We start from the raw sequence: 17,605 nt of genomic DNA on the forward strand, positions 1-17,605 counted from the left end.
ACCAGTCTCTTCCCCCTCCTCTTCCGCCTCTTGCCTTCTCCTTCCTCTCTAGCCAAACCCCGCCTCTTCCGGCGCAGAGCGCAGCGCCTCCTGGGACGCATCATTCCGCGCCGGAAGTGGAGGAGTGCGCGGTGAGCGGCGCCATGGCGGCGGTGGATATTCGAGGTAACCGAAGCTTCGCTCTCTCCGTCTCTGCACTTTCGGTTTCGTCGTTCCCCGCCGTCTCTCCTTCCCTTCCCACTCACATTTCTGTTACTGCCTTTCTGGGGGGACTTTTGGTTACACAGGAGCCGGGGCTCGTCTCCTCCTCCCCTAGAGCGAGAGGGGAGACCGAGCCCCGGCGGGGCAGCGGGAGGCAGCCTCAGGCTCCTCCAGCTGTGGGACCTGCCTCGGTAGCCTCAGTTTCCTCGTCTGTAAAATGAACTGGAGAAGGAAGTCTAATGTTTTTGGCAAGAAAATTCCAAAAAGGGTCGCGGAGAGTCAGAGGCGACGGAAAACCTTAAGGTGTCTTAAGGGCCTGGAGCTGCGCTAAGTGCCGGGAATAGAGAGAAAGGCAGAGACCGTCCCTGCCCCCAGGGAGCCAAGAATGTGCAAATAGTGTATTGCTAAGACTTAGTCTTTGAGAATAGGTGGTCAAGGGGCCGAGTGAGAGAGACTTATTCAGACGCGCCCCCCCCACCAGGAAGTGGTATCATTTCCAGGAATTATGATGACCCCCTGCCCCTTTTCGCCATCCAGCCTCAGCAGGTGCCCATGAGGTTGGTTTTTTTCCTGCCGTAAAAGTTGACTATTTATGGTCCTCGGCTCCAGTTCAGAGATGTGGAACATGACCACATGACCCCCTGGGACCTTTATCCCTGTCCTCTCATAAAAGGAGACTGGGGAGAGGGCTACCTGATGTACTACAGGCTTTTCTTTGGTTCTTTTTTTAAAATTTTTTTTTTTTTGCAAGGCAATGGGGTTAAGTGGCTTGCCCAAGGCCACACAGCTAAGTAATCATTAAGTGTCTAAGGTCGGATTTGAACTCAGGTAACTCCTGACTCCAGGGCCGGTGCTCTATCCACTGCACCACCTAGCTGCCCTTGGATCTTTTAAAATTATGTGAATATAGATTCAGCACGCTGATTAGCCATCTGTTACCCTTTGCTCCTGCTATGTTTGTAACCCAGTTCATTTCCCAATCTTCTATAGTTTGGATAATGTTTTTTTATACCATGTATCATAGGCAAATTAACATTGAGAATATAGTATATAGCCTATTTATACACACTATACATAATTCAGATCCATTAGAAATGGCATATGTGCTTTGAGGCATTTTTCCCAATGATTATGAATTGTATAATTCTCTACATTTTTGCTTTATCTTCCTTTTTTACCCAGGGGGATGGCATTGGCAAGATGGTTGGCCTCTTAGGTTGTATTCTGTGATTATGGAAGAAAGAAAGTTAATTTGCCCACATGGGGAACAAACCCAGCACTTGGGCCTCTAACTAAACTCATAGTTGCCATATTTGATAAATTTTTACACTTGACATTTGTCGAAAATAGAATCTGTGTCTTTATATTAATTTTCCCTGCTCTTGCCTAGATCTAGAATCTTAAAATTTTAGGAGAGTCTGGGTGGTGAAGTGGTTAAAGCATTGGGATAAGATCAGGAAGACTAGCTTTCAACTCTTGCCGTTAATTTTAACCAGCTGTGGCTATAGACAAATGACTCTGTGCCTTGATTTTTTATTTCTTTGTAAAGGAGAATGCAAACACCTGTATCTTCTATGTCCTAGGGTTGTTGTGAAACTCAAATGAGATAATGTGTTTAAACTCTGCAAACCTTAGAATGTTAGAATGTCAGCTATCTATAGTATTATTCTCATAATTAACAATTGGGTCTGATACCTTGGAGATATTTCCTACCTCAGTGAGTTGAGTTTGAAGGGTTTATGCCTATTTTTTACCAAAAGAATTTTTTAATTGGTAGTGAAATAACAAAAAGATGTATCCACACATTTTTGATTTGAGTTGTTTTCAGAGACAATATAATCCAATTCATAACCTGCAGTAACAGGTTGAACAAGAGGTTAGTCAACCGTCTTTGCTGTGAATACTTCTAATGAGAGGAAAGACACTATTTCTCAAGGCTGTTCTTTTCTATTTTGGACAGCTTTACTTTTTAACTAGTTTTTCCTTATCTGAAGCCTGAATTTACCCATTTACAACTTCTATACATTGCTATAATTGCTATACATGGCTATAATTTGCCATCCTCCCAGTTACCCAGGCTTACAATATAGGTTTTATCTTCAATTCTTCAGTGTCTCACATTCCATATTCAGTCATTTGTCAGATCCTGCCATTTCTACTTAGATTATAGTTGACATATATTTCCTTCTCTCACTCTGATCCTTGTCACCATCCTAGTTAGGGCCCTTATCACATCATGCTTGGATTATTGAAATAGCCTCTTGGTTGGCCTCCCTGCTTCAAATCTTCAGTCCACTTAGAGACTGCTAAAGGACAAGTTTTCCCTCTCCAGTTCATTTTGCAGTCTTCTTTCACCTTCCCTGTCCTCCAAATACTACATGATCCAGTGACTTTGTTCTCCTTGCTGTTCCTCAGACAATAAACTCTTATCTCCTCATTTCTGTCACTTTCACTCTTACTTCCCCCCAGCTTTCCTTTAAGTCTGTTAAAATCCTTCAAGAAGCCATTCCTTGTATCCCTTAATAACAGTGCCTTTCCTCTAAGACTACCCTAAATTATTCCTGTAGTGTTTCCTTTATTAGACTGTTAACTCCCTTAGAACATGGACTGCCTTATGCCTTTCATTGTATCCCAGCCTTCAGTACTGCCTGATTTCTCTTGACAGCCCTTCAGGTATTTGACGATAGCTGTCATGTTCCCATTTAGTCCTCTCTGCTGATTCTCATGTGAGTAGACTTAATGTACCATCCTATTTGTACTCCTCTGGATACTTTCTAGTTTATTAGCTTCCTTTCAAAAGTGGAAGATTCAGCTACATAGATGTATAGAAAATAAGAAATGATCATCTTTCCCTTTCATCTAGACCAGAACTCTAACTCCTAGAGTTAAAGGAAATTTCTAATCTAAGAATTTAGGAGCAAAGTAAATTTTCAGCACTTAAAGGAACAGAACAGAATGGTAGTGGAAGGGTTAATATGTTTGTTGATTTGCATCCTTTGCAGACAGATTGCACAGAAATCTGTAGGGGAGTACCCCACTCAGTTCTTTTCCATATTCTTATTGTTGTCTTGGATGAAAGCAAATTTAGGTTTGCAGATGGTATGAAGCTGAAAGGATTAGCTAATCTTGACTGATTTTGAAAATGGGGCCATATCTCATATAATGAAATTTAATAGGGATAAATGTAAAGTCATACAGTTGGTTTAAAAACAGTCAGGTTAAGTGTACAAGACAGATTGTTCAGGTGAGAAAGACTTGATGGTTAGTGAAATGCAAGCTTCGTATAAGTCAGAAATGTGAAAAATGACAAACAAAGAGCTCATGTAATCTTGGGTTATATAGAGACAATAGTGTTCATGGTAAAAGAGGTGATAGTTTTTTTTTCCTTTTTCCACTTAAGCTACATTTAGTTTATTAAGTTCATTTATGAACATTCTATTTTAGAAGGGACATTGACAAAAAGGAGTGGATCTAGAGGCAGGTGATGAGGATGAGGGGAAGGGAAGGAGGCTGAAGGCTCGTGAAAAGATTAGAAAATCCTTGAACAAAGTGAAGCTATTCATATAAAGAGAATAGAGATCCATGGTTCTGTCTCATAGGACAATACCAGAGTAGAAAAACAGATTCTAGTTTAATTTAGGATATGGGGCAGCTAGGTGGTGTAGTGGATAAAGCACCGGCCTTGGAGTCAGGAGTACCTGGGTTCAAATCTGGTCTCAGACTCTTAATAATTACCTAGCTGTGTGGCCTTGGGTAAGCCGCTTAACCCCATTTGCCTTGCATAAAACCTAAAAAAAAATTAGGATAAAAACTTAGCATATTGGAAAAAGATGCAGTTAGTCATGTTTTCATATTGTAACTTTAATATTAAAAATACTATTAAAATGAGAATAGAAGCATCACATCTATATATTACAGCTATATGTAGGAGATATATTCTTAATTAAATGAGAGATAAGATTAAAAAATAACATTAAATGAAACTGGAAAGTTAACGCAACAGATAAAATTGATATACCTAGGATTAAAAAAGGGGGAGCAGTTGAATGAGGGAAAAATCGTCTATTTAATTTCTTTGAAAAAGGCTTGGTTTCTAAGCTATATTAATAATTAGCAAATTTATGAACAAAACTTCTAGATAGTCAAAGGATATAAAAAAACAATTCTCAAAAAGAATTGCAGAATATTAATACTACGGGAAAGAATGTGCGAAATCACTAACAACTTTGACATTTCTCCTTATATCCTTGCACAGTGACTGTGTGACACAGGTAACAAAAATTGGCAGTAGTCAGTGTTAGGAGGACACATTTTGTGGGGAGCTCTGAACTGTAATTATTTTGGAAAACAATCTCCCTGGCTTCCTTTAAGTCCCAATTAAAGCCCTACCTTGTACAGGAACCCTTCCTCAACCCCTCTTCATTTCAGAGCCTTCCATCTATTAGTTATTTATAAAACTTATATTTGCTTGCATGTTGGCTCCTTCATTAGATAGTAAACTCTTTGAGGGGAAGGACTGTCTTTTGCTTCTTTTTGTATTTCCTGGAATTCTTAGCACAGTTCCTAGCACATGGTAGTTGCTTAATGTTTATTTGTTGATTTAATTATGCAAATAAAATGACTAAACTGTACTTGCCCTTTAACCCAGAGATTCCATACCTGGGCTTCTACCCCAAGGAAGTCATTCCCCCATATACCTCAAATTTTTTTTTTTTAACAACACTTTTTGTGCTAGCAAAGATTTGGAAACAAAATATATGCCTCTCAATTCAGGAATAACCAAATAGCAGTACATGAATGTAATTAGATTTTGCTGTACTGTAAGAAATGATGAATGTGTTAAGACAGAGAAGCATGAGAAGATTTAAATCACCTAATTGACACTGAATGAAGTAAACAGAACCAAGGAAAAATCGTATATATATTGACAATAGTATTGTAAATGAAAAGAAGACACACAAACACACAGATCAAGAGTAAGATTTGCAAAATTGTGAAGAACAAATATGACTTAAAAGAAATGTTATTAGAAATGCTCCCAACCAACTAATTTATGGAGATGAGAGATCCACAGGTGATATGTTTTTGGACTTTACAATGTGTTGACCAGCTATGCTGTTTTTTCCTCTTTTTTTTTTTCTTTTAGGTTTTTGCAAGGCAAATGGAGTTAAGTGGCTTGCCCAAGGCTACACAGCTAGGCAATTATTAAGTGTCTGAGACCGGATTTGAACCCAGGTACTCCTGACTCCAGGGCTGGTGCTTTATCCACTGTACCACCTAGCCACCCCTCCTCTTCTTTTTCTAACTTTAAAAAATGATATTTTGGGGGACCAACTAGGTGGCACAGTGGATAGAGCACTGCCCTGGAGTCAGGAGTACCTGAGTTAAAATCTGGCCTCAAAACTTAATAATTACCTAGGTGTGTGGCCTTGGGCAAGCCACTTAACCCCATTGCCTTGAAAAAAACAGGAAAAAAAATGATATTTTTTAATATGGTATGGTTTCCTGGAAGAGGGGGATCCGTTTGGAAAAACTATGCATGATGTTGAAAAAGATATTTAGTAAGAACTTATTTAACCCACCTCCCATATCATTTTTAATTGCTTTATTCTTTTGAGGTGAAAGGATGAGTATTAAAATAGGAGAGAAGGAAAGCTGATCATTTTATGTAAATTGCTATTAAACATGTTTCCTTCTTTTTTTCTTTTGTCCTTTCTCTGTTTCTCTTCCATAGATAATCTGTTGGGAATTTCATGGGTTGACAGCTCCTGGATCCCTATATTGAACAGCGGTAGTGTTCTGGATTATTTCTCTGAACGAAGTAACCCTTTTTATGATCGGACATGTAATAATGAAGTGGTCAAAATGCAGAGGCTCACACTGGAGCATTTAAAGTAAGTCGTAAGAACACAGAATTATCGCTAGAAGGATTACTCAGATCTGCTATTCTATAACTGTAGCTCGTGAATTACAAAATAGAAGTCAGGGAGAATAAGTCTTATATCTTATTAGGACTTGTATATATTAGCTATAAAAGAATTCCCAATATATTTCCTTATAGAGGTGTACCCTTTCTTATAGGACTGTTTGGTTCTATGAAAACAACATTAAAGGGCGGCTAGGTGGCGTAGTGGATAAAGCACTGGCCCTGGAGTCAGGAGTACCAGGGTTCAAATCTGTTCAAACCCCGTTTGCCTTGCAAAAAACCTAAAAAAAAAAAAATTAAGTAAAAACAATATAGGAAATATAGGATAGTTAATTCCATGTAAAAAAGTATTGGGAAATGATATGTTCAATCCTGGGTGGTCAAAATTTGGACTGTAAAACCTAAAATAGGAACAGAGAGGTAAATCTTTATCTACCTGGAAAGTCTTCTCTCATTGGAGTGAATAGTAAAAACTCTTCTAGTTTTCCCAGAAATTGTTTTCTGATTGGCTACTCATCACTCTCCAACAGACTAAGGGTGGAGGTTTGGGAGGGGAGCATTTAGAAAGATTGGTACATTAGAATACATTAATGTATTGTTGTTGGGGCGTGATATGCCTATAAAATGAATATGCCTATAAAATGAATTTGTTGCTATCTGTTAAAATGGGGAGTTAATTTACATCCTTCCTTATAAATTGAACTGGTTGGACTAGATCCCTAAGGTCCTGTCCAGTTCTAAGCCTGTAATCTGGCAGGCAACAGGTTTGGGTTTTTTGGTACAGGGAGTGTTTTAACAATGAAAACAGCTTACTTTATACCAGTTGTAATTTTGCTAGTTTGAGGTCTTAAGCTCATCCAAGTACTTAACATATAGGACAAGAATTCATTTAAGAGGGAAAAAAAGACAAATTTTTTTTGGGGGGGGGGCGAGAGGGGTAGTGGGGTAGGTTTGGAATGGGGAAATCAAACCTGTGATTTCTTTGGTATAGGAAACTCCCTTTACCATTGCAGACTGGTACCAGCTCTGCACCAGTCTTAGTTGCCTGGAGCACTGAAAGATAAAGTGATTTGCCTAGACATGAAGTCTTTATCTGCTATGAGATGCTACCTTTTGTTAATTAATCAGCAAGCATTTATTAATGGTGGACTGTATGTTAAGAACCGAAGACAGGAAAATAAAAGCTGTCAGGGATTTTCCCATTTTGTTATTGGCTCATGAGGTTTTACTAAATCTTAAAAGAGATAGCTAATAATGTGCTATTTCTTTCATTTGCCAGGTAAATATGAGAACTGTTCAAAATGTTCATTTATTTTGTTTTTTTTTAAAAAACAGATTTTATATGATAAATTACTATTACTTATAATTAAACAACTTACGAGGGGGCAGCCAGGTTGCGTAGTGGATAGAGCACCAGCCCTGGAGTCAAGAGGACCTGAGTTCAAATTTGGCATCAGACACTTAAAAATTTATCTATTTCAAAAAAAACAACTTACTAGTAATTTTCAACATAATCCATCATATTAGAACACTCATTATGGTTTTTGGACAAACTTTTCAATTTCAGGTGAACAAAATATAGGATCTCTAGTTTAGATTTGTTGATATTCTACTGCTTGCAGTATCTCTGATGCATTGTTTTCCTGTCTAAAACTTTACACATAATTTTACTATGCTTTTTGGTTTTGACACTTTTTTCTGCATTAACTTCATTGAGGTAAAAATAAATTTCCATGGCAGAAACTTTTTTTTATTTTAAAGTCTTATTACAACTTCAGCAGGAGATATCGTCCAGGACTCTAATCCTAGTTTTTAATTGGGTAACCATTGAGTCACAAAAATGTTTTCCTTTATGCATGTTGCTTTCCATATCACAAATAGTGAAATTTTTGTGCCATTGAAATTATTTTACTGTTAACATTAATAAATTAATTTTGAAACATCTTTTATAGATTTCTTGATTTCCAGTGTTTTGTTTTTCAGTCAGATGGTTGGAGTAGAGTACATCCTTTTACATGCCCAAGAGCCCATTCTTTTTATCATTCGGAAACAACAGCGGCAGTCCTCTACACAAGGTAAATATATACACTTTAGTTCATTTTTTTCTTTAGAGATCCATTTTATTTCCTACCTTCCAGGTTTTTTAATTGTAATCACTTTTGAATTCCTGAGAAATCCCATCAGTAATATTTTTTACTTTCCTAAAAGTATATCCCCATACATGTCGCTTTTTTTTCCCTAGGAAGAGCAGAGGTCGCCCTCTAGTGGCAAAATGCTAACTATGCAGGGGAATAGTATTCTCAGGTTCAAATAATGTTTATGTTGTATGAACTGTATTTTTATTGTAATGAGGGACATTATCTTTGAGGATTAGTTTAATTGATTAAATAATCTAAAATAAAATCTAATAAACCTAAATAGTTGGATTCTGATATTAAGAACTATACCTGCTAAATATTAGGAAAATATTCCAATATTGCCTGTTATTCTCAGAGGAATGGTTCAGCATGATTTTAGTGTTGATTGATTTTAGAAGTATCGACTTCCATGTTGTAATGGTAGCTCTTGTAGGCCCTTTTATTATTAACATAAACATGGAAATTTGATATTCTAGCCACTCCGAACATAGATTTTGTATCTGGCTTTATTTTTCAGTGTAATTTTTAAAAAATAAATTTTTGTTGGTGTCTTTGTTATTATATTACATATATTCTGAAAGTTTCCTGCCCAGAAAAATCATACCTCATAACAAAGTCCAAAAAAAAAAAGGAATCAAAAAAGTTCTGCAAAACTGACCAATGCAGTAGCCAAATTTTCTATGTCAGTAGTGTTAAATACTCTGCAGATTGACTTAGAAAACCTCAAATGAGCATTCTCTATGATAGACTTTTATTTGTTTTGTTAAACAATTCATAATTATAATTTAATCTAGTTTGAGCAGCATTCAGGAGTTTTACCTATTCTGATGCACACTTAAAACCTGATAATTTCTAAAATATTTTCCTTTGGGATCAGACTCGATTATGATACTTTCACAGCATTCAATTTTGGTTGTTCTCTTCATTTTCATTTTTGTAGTCTTTGAGTATATTGCTTTTCTGGTTCTTCTTACTATACTTTGCATATACATTTCCCATGAATCTCTGTAATGATCATAATTATAATTTCTTCTATCACAGCACTATTTCATTACCATCACATATTTCAACTTTCAATCCCCTTTCAATAGATACCTGGATTGTTTCAAATTCTTTGCTACTTACAAAAAGTACCATTTTATTTTGATGCATATGGAGCCTTTCTATTTGTCATTGACTTTCTTCATGTATATGCCTGAAAATATTGATCCTATCTTATGATATAATCTGAGAAATTGATAATTCATCCTGATATTTCTAGTTTGATTTTGTTTCCTTTTTTGATTATTGAGATTTTTATCATACATTAATTTCTTATTGTAAAATGAAAGTATTGAACAAGATAATCTCAGAGGTCTCTTTCAAGCTTGTAAATTCTGTTTTCTTGTTGAATGGCCACTGTGCTAGATAATGCAGTCACAAAAGTGGTTATAACATCTGGCCAAATAGGGGTGGAAATGAAGTGAGAGGTTTTGTATATAAGCAACTGTTAAATGAGAAGAGTGACATCAGTGCAAAGGGAAGATCAGTCAGGGAGATAGATATGAGAAATCTGAAGAAACCAGATGGCTTTCCATGAGAGAGACAGAGAGACAAGTACAAGCAAATGAGAAAGCCCCTGCCCTCAGGGAGCTTACATTTTAACAGGCAAAAACTATATATAAAAAGGGTGAAAGATGCTGCAGTTCAGGAGGTGATGATAACCATGACTCAGTATGATGTTAATGGGCTATCCCCCTGAGTAAGAAAGAAAAATAAAAATAACTGTTTCCTGTGCACCAATGGATTCTGCAGTGTCCCCAAAGTTGTAGAACTGCACTAAAGCTTTACATTGTATTTTTCTTTATTTAGCAAGTATGCTTTGTTCTACTTTCAGAAAATGATCTCTTAAAAGTACATTCTTGCTTCTCTAAGGGATGTGAAAAGTCTGGGTTCTTAATTTCCATCCATGTTAATGACTTGAGCAACTCTATACTTTTCATTTCTGTTAAACTGATTTTACTGTTCCAAAATGATATTCTTCTACATTGAGCCATTTGTATTTATTTCTAATGTGACATATTTACTGACTGAAATTTCAGAAATTCTTCTTTTTTTTCCAGTCATCCCATTAGCTGATTATTATATCATTGCTGGAGTAATTTATCAGGCACCTGACTTGGGATCTGTCATAAACTCCAGAGTGGTAAGTGTCTTTTTTCTAAGGGTTTGGAGTGGTGGGGTTGTACACTCTCTAAATGTTAAATGAGGATTTTCTTTCTCTGACAAGCATTCTCTAAGAATATCTGCTTTTGAAATCTGAACCCCACACTAACAGGGATAGTAGCTGTGTTTTGAGTTATTTCTAGATATGGATTATGTAGTATACATATACTACATACCTAACCAAACAGTTTGCTGTTTTCATGAACCATGGAAAACATTGTTTTTGCAAGAAAATATTATTTTTTAGTTATTTGTCCTTGTAATTTTTCACCTACTGAAAAACTCAACTTTCTTCTTTTGCAAGCTCACAGCTGTACATGGAATTCAATCAGCCTTTGATGAAGCTATGTCATATTGTCGTTATCACCCTTCCAAAGGGTACTGGTGGCACTTTAAAGATCAGGAAGAACAAGGTAGGACATGCAAGAGGAAAGAACCAGTTTAATAATTGGGAACTGTGTTTTTTTATCATTTCAAATATGGGTTGATTCATTATGAAAGGAAATCTTAGAGTTACTTTTTTGGAGACTTGAGCTTTTGTTTATTAGGTCCAAAGATTGTGAATGAAAGGCAGAGTAGTAGGAAATTAGCTCTGGAGGAGTTAAGAGAAAAGCACACACACAATCCAGGAGACAATAAGGGGATCTACCCATGAACATAATTCCTATATAACATTTCCTCTTTCAGCCTAGAAAATATGTGGCAGGTGAAAGATGAAAATGACTGAGAAAAGTTTGATCTTGTGAGCATTATTAATGAGTTTATGTGAGTTTATTAATCAGTGTATGACGATTGTCCAACAAACTGGAACCAGACCTCTTCAACCTAGGGCTGAACTCCAAATGCAGGGATAGACAAACTTTTATACATTAAAAACAGTTAATCAAATAAGACTAATTACAGAGAAACCATACAACATTAGGTAATCTTGTTTCTAATTGTAGGAAGATTAGGGACTTCCAACTTTGGGAGGGGGGAGAGTAAATAGGTACAATTCTGTAAATTAAAGTGTTTGTAAACAATCAAAGGAAATGGAAACAATAACTTAATGATCAGTACAAGGCCAGTTTTCAGACCAGACATATGAGTTGCTTAAGATATTGTGCAAAAATTCCTTACATTAGTCTTTGGACTTGACTGGGTTTTTGATCAGCCTAACTTAGGTCATTGGTTAAGGGTCTCCAAATATCAGAGAGAGGTGATCCAATTTCCCAGTCATGAGGAAAGTTTTAAACAATATGATAAGGTTTCTCCCAATTCCCATTATTGAAATAAGAGAAAGATGGAGGGTTTGAATGGAGAAGAGGGTAGGGCAGGGAAGAAAGATCAAAAGAGTTTAAAGGTGAAGATGAACTTTGGTTCTACAATCCAAGTCCATCTTTTTCTTTTTTCTTTTTTTGCAAGGCAAATGGGGTTAAGTGGCTTGCCCAAGGCCACACAGCTAGGTAATTATTAAGTGTCTGAGACTGGATTTGAACCCAGGTACTCCTGACTCCAAGGCCAGTGATTTATCCACTATGCCACCTAGCTGCCCCTAAGTCCATCTTTTTATTGAATCTGAGCACTTAGGACTTACTTTGTGCATTAACAACTACTTCATTAAGCTTTTGAATTGTCATGGATAATTGATATCTGTTGCTGCATTAACATGTAAAGCTGTTTAAATACTGTTGCTATTAGAACTCTATTGTAAGAAGAAAGCTTAGAACTATGTTTGACATTAGGTTGAGCAGTCTTAAAAAAATGATATTTAGTTGCTACATGATGAATACAACATACTGTTTCCTATTTGGTTATGGTGATGTATCTTGGACTTTATGTTACAGATAAAGCCAAACCTAAAGCCAAGAGAAAAGAAGAACCAAGTTCCATTTTTCAGAGACAGCGTGTGGATGCTTTACTCTTAGATCTGCGACAAAAATTTCCACCCAAATTTGTTCAGGTAATAACATGCTGGTAGTTTCTGTTTTAAATATGAAATCTGTAAGACTTAACTTTCCATTGTCTTGTTGGTGAGATTATTTTTAAAATTATATTTTTTTTCATGTAACTTGTTTAGAGGAAAGAACTGAAAATTATGCATAATGGATCCACAGAAGGAATCCTAAATTGATGGGAAGATTGAAAGTTTTATGGAGCAAATGACATTTTGTACTCTCCTAGAATTATGATTAGGATGGAAGTTTTGAATTTTAGGAAGAGAACATTCCAGGTATAGGTATTTGTAGGAAAATAAGAGGCAGGAAATAGATGATTATATGATGGGAATGATGAGTAGGTTGTCAAAGCAATAGAGTTGATGACATGGAGAGGAGTAAGGGTATAGAAAAGAACCTTAAAGAGGGATAAGGGAATTAATAAGTTATATGTTCCACCAAGAAACATTTACAAATTATATACTTTGTACTAATCATTTTGCTACACTTGAAAACTACAAAGTCAAAAGCAAATGAATTTCTGCCATCAGGGAGCTTACAGTCTAATACTGGATTCAGTGTACTCTATATAACATATACAAAATAAATACAGTGTAATTGGGTAAGGAGTGAGGTGTGGGGGAAGAGGGATCAAGAGAGTTATGTAGTGGTTACCTTCCCACTGACAGGGAGGCATGGAAAGGTTTTCAAGAGAAATCATAAGATGTGGTTGAACTTGTCTTCACCTCCATCTTTGTACTTTGTCTCTTCAGGAATACAGTTATCAAAATCTCTTAGCTCCTAACTCTTCCTTCTCTGCTACAGCTTTGAGAGCGTTAGACAGTTGTATTTAGTAGCCATTCTAGTTTGGAGTGGTATCCCTGAGGGACCATTCCAGCTTCTTCTCAGCAGTTCAATTCAAGAAACATTTATTGGCTTTCTACTGTATGCAGGCCATCCTGCTATGATTTAAGAATATAAAGATGATTGAGATACCATCTCCACCCTTATTTAGAACAACTTAGAAAATAAGTACATGAATGTAGTACAGAGGTCTAGGAAATCCAATGAGGGAGAACTTACTTTACCTTGAGGAGCATAAGGGAAGATTTTAAGGGGAAGGCACACCTGATTGGGAGTGTTTGTAACCAAGAGAGGTGGGAGATGCATTACAGACATTGGTTCAATAGGAGGTGGTGGTGAGAGGGGAGGGAAATAGAAAACAAAACAAGACAAACAGCAGGGCAGGACCAATTCAGGAAGTAACGAATACATTTTGGCTGAGAGAGAAGTAGTATGAGATAAGTCTGGAAAGAAAAGATGAAATTAAATTATGGAAGACCTTGAATGCCAAGCTAAAGATTTAAAACTCTTATTTGGTAAGCAAAGGGAGTTGAGGAACTACATGAGCAAATTTAAGAAAGCATGAGTCATGTTTCAAGTGTCTAAGAATAATCCAGTTTGATTGGAGTCTAGAGTATGTGGGGAAAGATAGTATGAGATAAGGATAGAGAAGAGTAATTTGGTGCTTACATGTCAGTGGGAATGTCTGAATTTTATGAAATCCTATAGCCTCTCCACTGTCTATTTTATTTTTTCCTTTTCTACTTCCACTATTTATGTCAGGCTATAATTTTTTATTGGATTATTGTATTGATCACTTGTCTTCCAGTCCTCTTGTGTGCCTCTTGCCCAACCCATCTTACATACAACTATTAGATTGATTTTTACCAGTGCACAAGTATAGTCAAGTTATTTCACAACCCAAACAGTTTCAGTGACTTCTTATATTTACCAGAAAAAAAATAAACTGTTTAATCTGTTATTCAAGGTCTATTTGATGTCTTCCCTAAGCTCCAACTTCAAACCTCTGTTTGTTTTTTCTGTTTTTCTTTCATATACATACATGCACATGGATACACCAAAGTGATTTTTAATTAATCTGATTTAACAGCATTTTGTGATCTTCAAATGCATATATTATATCTTCTAATTTGTTCGTTGCTAACCAGTGTATTTATCTCCTATTGAATTATAAGATCATTGGATCCTAGGACTGTGTCTTAACTATATATCTTCATCATCTAGCACCATTTGTTGTACATAGCACTTACTCTGAATCCTTACTAAATGGGTGATGTCATCAGATGGTTGTAAATGAGAATCTAGATTTACTTTATCACGTGTGATCAGGAATACCTTTAGAACCTTCTTGGTCTTCATTATTCCCTTCCCCTTTATTTCCTCTACTGCTTTGGGTAAGACCATTGTCAGTAGAATAGGGTATATATATTAGATTGGATTGGGATTATTTTTGTTGTGTTCAATTTTATGTTTGACAGTTCTGCTCTGATTTACTTTTAGGTTTGTGTGTATGGTTTTTTTTGTTTGTCTTTTTGGTCAAAGGAGATGGGAAGATTTAGTGCTAATAGGAAAAGTATGTTAGAGGAAGATGAAATATTCATTTATTTTATATATAAAATTTATACTTTCAAGGAGAAAATGACAGTGTAGTAGATAGAGCACTGGGGCCACAATACCTGTGTTCAAATCCCTGCTTTAATTCTTTCTTACTCTATGGCTAACTCATTGAAACCGATTGATGCTTTGTTTCCTTATCTGTAAAATAAGGATAATAATATTTGTACACTGCACTTCCTAGGATGGTTGTGAGAATCAGTAAATCAGTTTTATTAAGCAACTACTCTTGTGTCAGGTACTATGTTAAATACTGAGGCTACAAAAAGATGCAAAAGGCAGCCCTTGCCTCAAGGAATTTATATGAGTGCAACAACAGGCAAATAAATATATACAAAGAGTAATATGCAGGATAAATAAGAAATAATTGCAGAAGCAAGGCACTAGAAATAAGAGGGATTGGGAAAGGCTTCTTGAAAAAGAAGTTAATTACTGTGTGTGTGTGTGTGTGTGTGTGTGTGTGTGTGTGTTGGCCACATGTGTGCTTGCATGCACATTTCCTTTCTATGATCCGGTTTATTATCCTGGTTAAAAAAAAAAACCCTACAAAATCTGAACTCTTAAATTAAAAAAAAAGTTTTGGTAAATCTTAAGGTGCAATGTAAACGAGTTATTAATAAGTTGCCTCTTTTCTTGTTGCAGCAAAAGCCTGGAGAAAAGCCTGTCCCAGGTATGAACATTTAAAATTCTTAATAAATTAGAAATAGCTTGTTTAGGGAAAAAGTAACCTCATTGATGAAAAGATTTTTTGGTGATAGAAGTGACAGCCTGTACGCTATATGACTAAAGTGAATTAATCAGTCTGTACTTCCATACTGACTGCATTTCATTGTTTCCTACCTTTGAGGCCTTCTAAATTATCAAAAAAAACCCACGACACTGAAGCATTTCAAACAGTTCTTTCGTGGTAGAGGTGTTGGTACCTGCAATGTGAATTATATTTTGTCTGAATGCACACACATACCCCCCCCACACATATAATGCATTATATATTGCAACACATAATAATATGCCATATATATGCATTTTGAAAATGTTCTAGTTTTCATTGAACTCTAGGATTTATTGAAAGATCTGAGTGAAAGAATAGAACTTGTATCTTTTTTTTCCTCTGACTTCATTTTTTTGTCTTGAAAGGACATTTGGGTTCAGAAAAACAAAGAATTCTGTCACTTAACTTTAGATCATAAGTGCTAAAAAGTAGGAGGGCAGATCTCAGTATTTTTGGAATTTAAATGGATCCTAAACTACAACTTTTCCCTCACCTTTTCCCTCCAAAATTGTATTATTTGTGATTGATATTTTTCGAAGGATTTTAACCTCACTTTCAACTTGGTGTTTTTGTTATTAGTGGATCAGACGAAAAAGGAGCCGGAACCTATACCTGAAGCGATAAAAACAGAGGAAAAAGAGACTCCCAAAAATGTCCAGCAGACAACTAGCACTAAATGCCCCCCTGAGAAACGAATGAGACTACAGTGAATATTGGGCTGTTATCTACTCAGCACCAAAGAGAAACATGGGGGTGACATCAGATTTCTGCAACAAAGACTTTATCATTACAGGATTTAAAATTCCTTGTTACAACTTTCTATTTTTTTATAAGAAGTCTGATTTTCTGGGAAAGGATTTGTTTCATCTTCCTTCTTTATGTGTTAGATTTTTTTTCATTAATCTTTTATATACTTCCCCACATCAATTTTATGTATATATGTATTTATCAAATAAAATAACTTTATAGAATATTGGATTTAAGGTTTTGTGTTTGTTTGCGCTTTCATTAGTAAATTGTGTTATTTTCTAAGTGCCTAGATCTTTATCTAGATAACATTTACTGTCCATTTTATGATACTTCGCAACTTTAAAACTCTGTGTAAATGTTTTCATTACTATTACTCTAAAGAAAGGGGTTATTTGTTAACTTTAGGGGTTTTCTGTGTTAGATTATGATTCAGAAAACTTGGTGTTTGTTTTCTGTTCCATCCCCTATTTCAGGCAGAAAGAGGCAGTTAATCAGGTGATTATGTAGTCACACAAGATATAACACCGAAATATCTATATTAAATTTAGGATGAACCTGGGATTGGAAGATGAATCCTGAATGCCCAGTTAAGTGAATCTAAAACTAAAGGGGAAATTTAGACATCAGCTCATTTGGGGTCTTAAGTTGTTGCAATGCAGGATTTGTATTTCTAGAGAATAATATCAGCCAAGCTAGACACAAAGAACTTTTTTCCTCCCTTTTAAAAAAACTATTATAAACAAAACAAATATGAATATTTTCATGTACAAACACTAAAAGAGGACCATGAAGCTCTACTAGATACAGCAGACATTTTTAAAATTATTTCCAATTTAATATGATAGTTCCAACAGTTCTACTTATCTGAATTTCCTTTAACTTATGATCTATTTTTTAGAAATTAAGATTTACTGATGCTCTAATTTCCTTTTTTTTTTTTAGTATCACTAAAAGCCCTATTTTATAAGTTAAAAAAAAGATCCACACATTGGTTGTGTCTGAAAATGAATGTCTCATTTTGCAACTATAGTCTATCAATTTGGTAGAAGACATGATTCCTAATCTAATGGCATCGTCATAGGGTATTCAATTGATCATCTTTTTTAAGTCTTATACAGCTTATTTTCTTTACTGTGTTAAAGTTATTCTTGTTCTGAACACCAGTTTATTATTTCTAGGTATCTTTGACATCTCTTAGTCTTTATTGCATAATATTCCA

General features: G+C 35.7%; 1 protein-coding gene and 1 long non-coding RNA gene across 2 annotated transcripts in view; one reads left to right on the plus strand and one right to left on the minus strand.

Moving 5' to 3' along the window:
• LOC141520377 (uncharacterized) overlaps window positions 1–17,605 on the minus strand; it is a 137,936-nt gene that overhangs the window by 105,195 nt on the left and 15,136 nt on the right. The window lies entirely within an intron of this gene.
• On the plus strand, window positions 83–16,607 carry MED6 (mediator complex subunit 6). Its single transcript, XM_074235831.1, has 8 exons — window positions 83–165; window positions 5,936–6,095; window positions 8,111–8,202; window positions 10,368–10,450; window positions 10,775–10,883; window positions 12,297–12,412; window positions 15,507–15,534; window positions 16,216–16,607. Exons 1-8 carry the CDS (start codon window positions 144–146, stop codon window positions 16,344–16,346), a joined length of 741 nt encoding a protein of 246 aa, XP_074091932.1. The 5' UTR covers window positions 83–143; the 3' UTR covers window positions 16,347–16,607.

This window comes from Macrotis lagotis, chromosome 4 (assembly GCF_037893015.1).
Source record: "Macrotis lagotis isolate mMagLag1 chromosome 4, bilby.v1.9.chrom.fasta, whole genome shotgun sequence".
Classification (NCBI taxonomy): domain Eukaryota; kingdom Metazoa; phylum Chordata; class Mammalia; order Peramelemorphia; family Peramelidae; genus Macrotis; species Macrotis lagotis.

Bases quoted from the DNA above. Each gene is read 5' to 3' on its own strand.
- MED6 (XM_074235831.1), top strand. From the start codon at position 144: ATGGCGGCGGTGGATATTCGAG. The intron at 10,884-12,296 runs GTAGGACATGCA...TTTATGTTACAG, and splicing joins TAAAGATCAGGAAGAACAAG to ATAAAGCCAAACCTAAAGCC. The intron at 12,413-15,506 runs GTAATAACATGC...TTCTTGTTGCAG, and splicing joins TTCCACCCAAATTTGTTCAG to CAAAAGCCTGGAGAAAAGCC.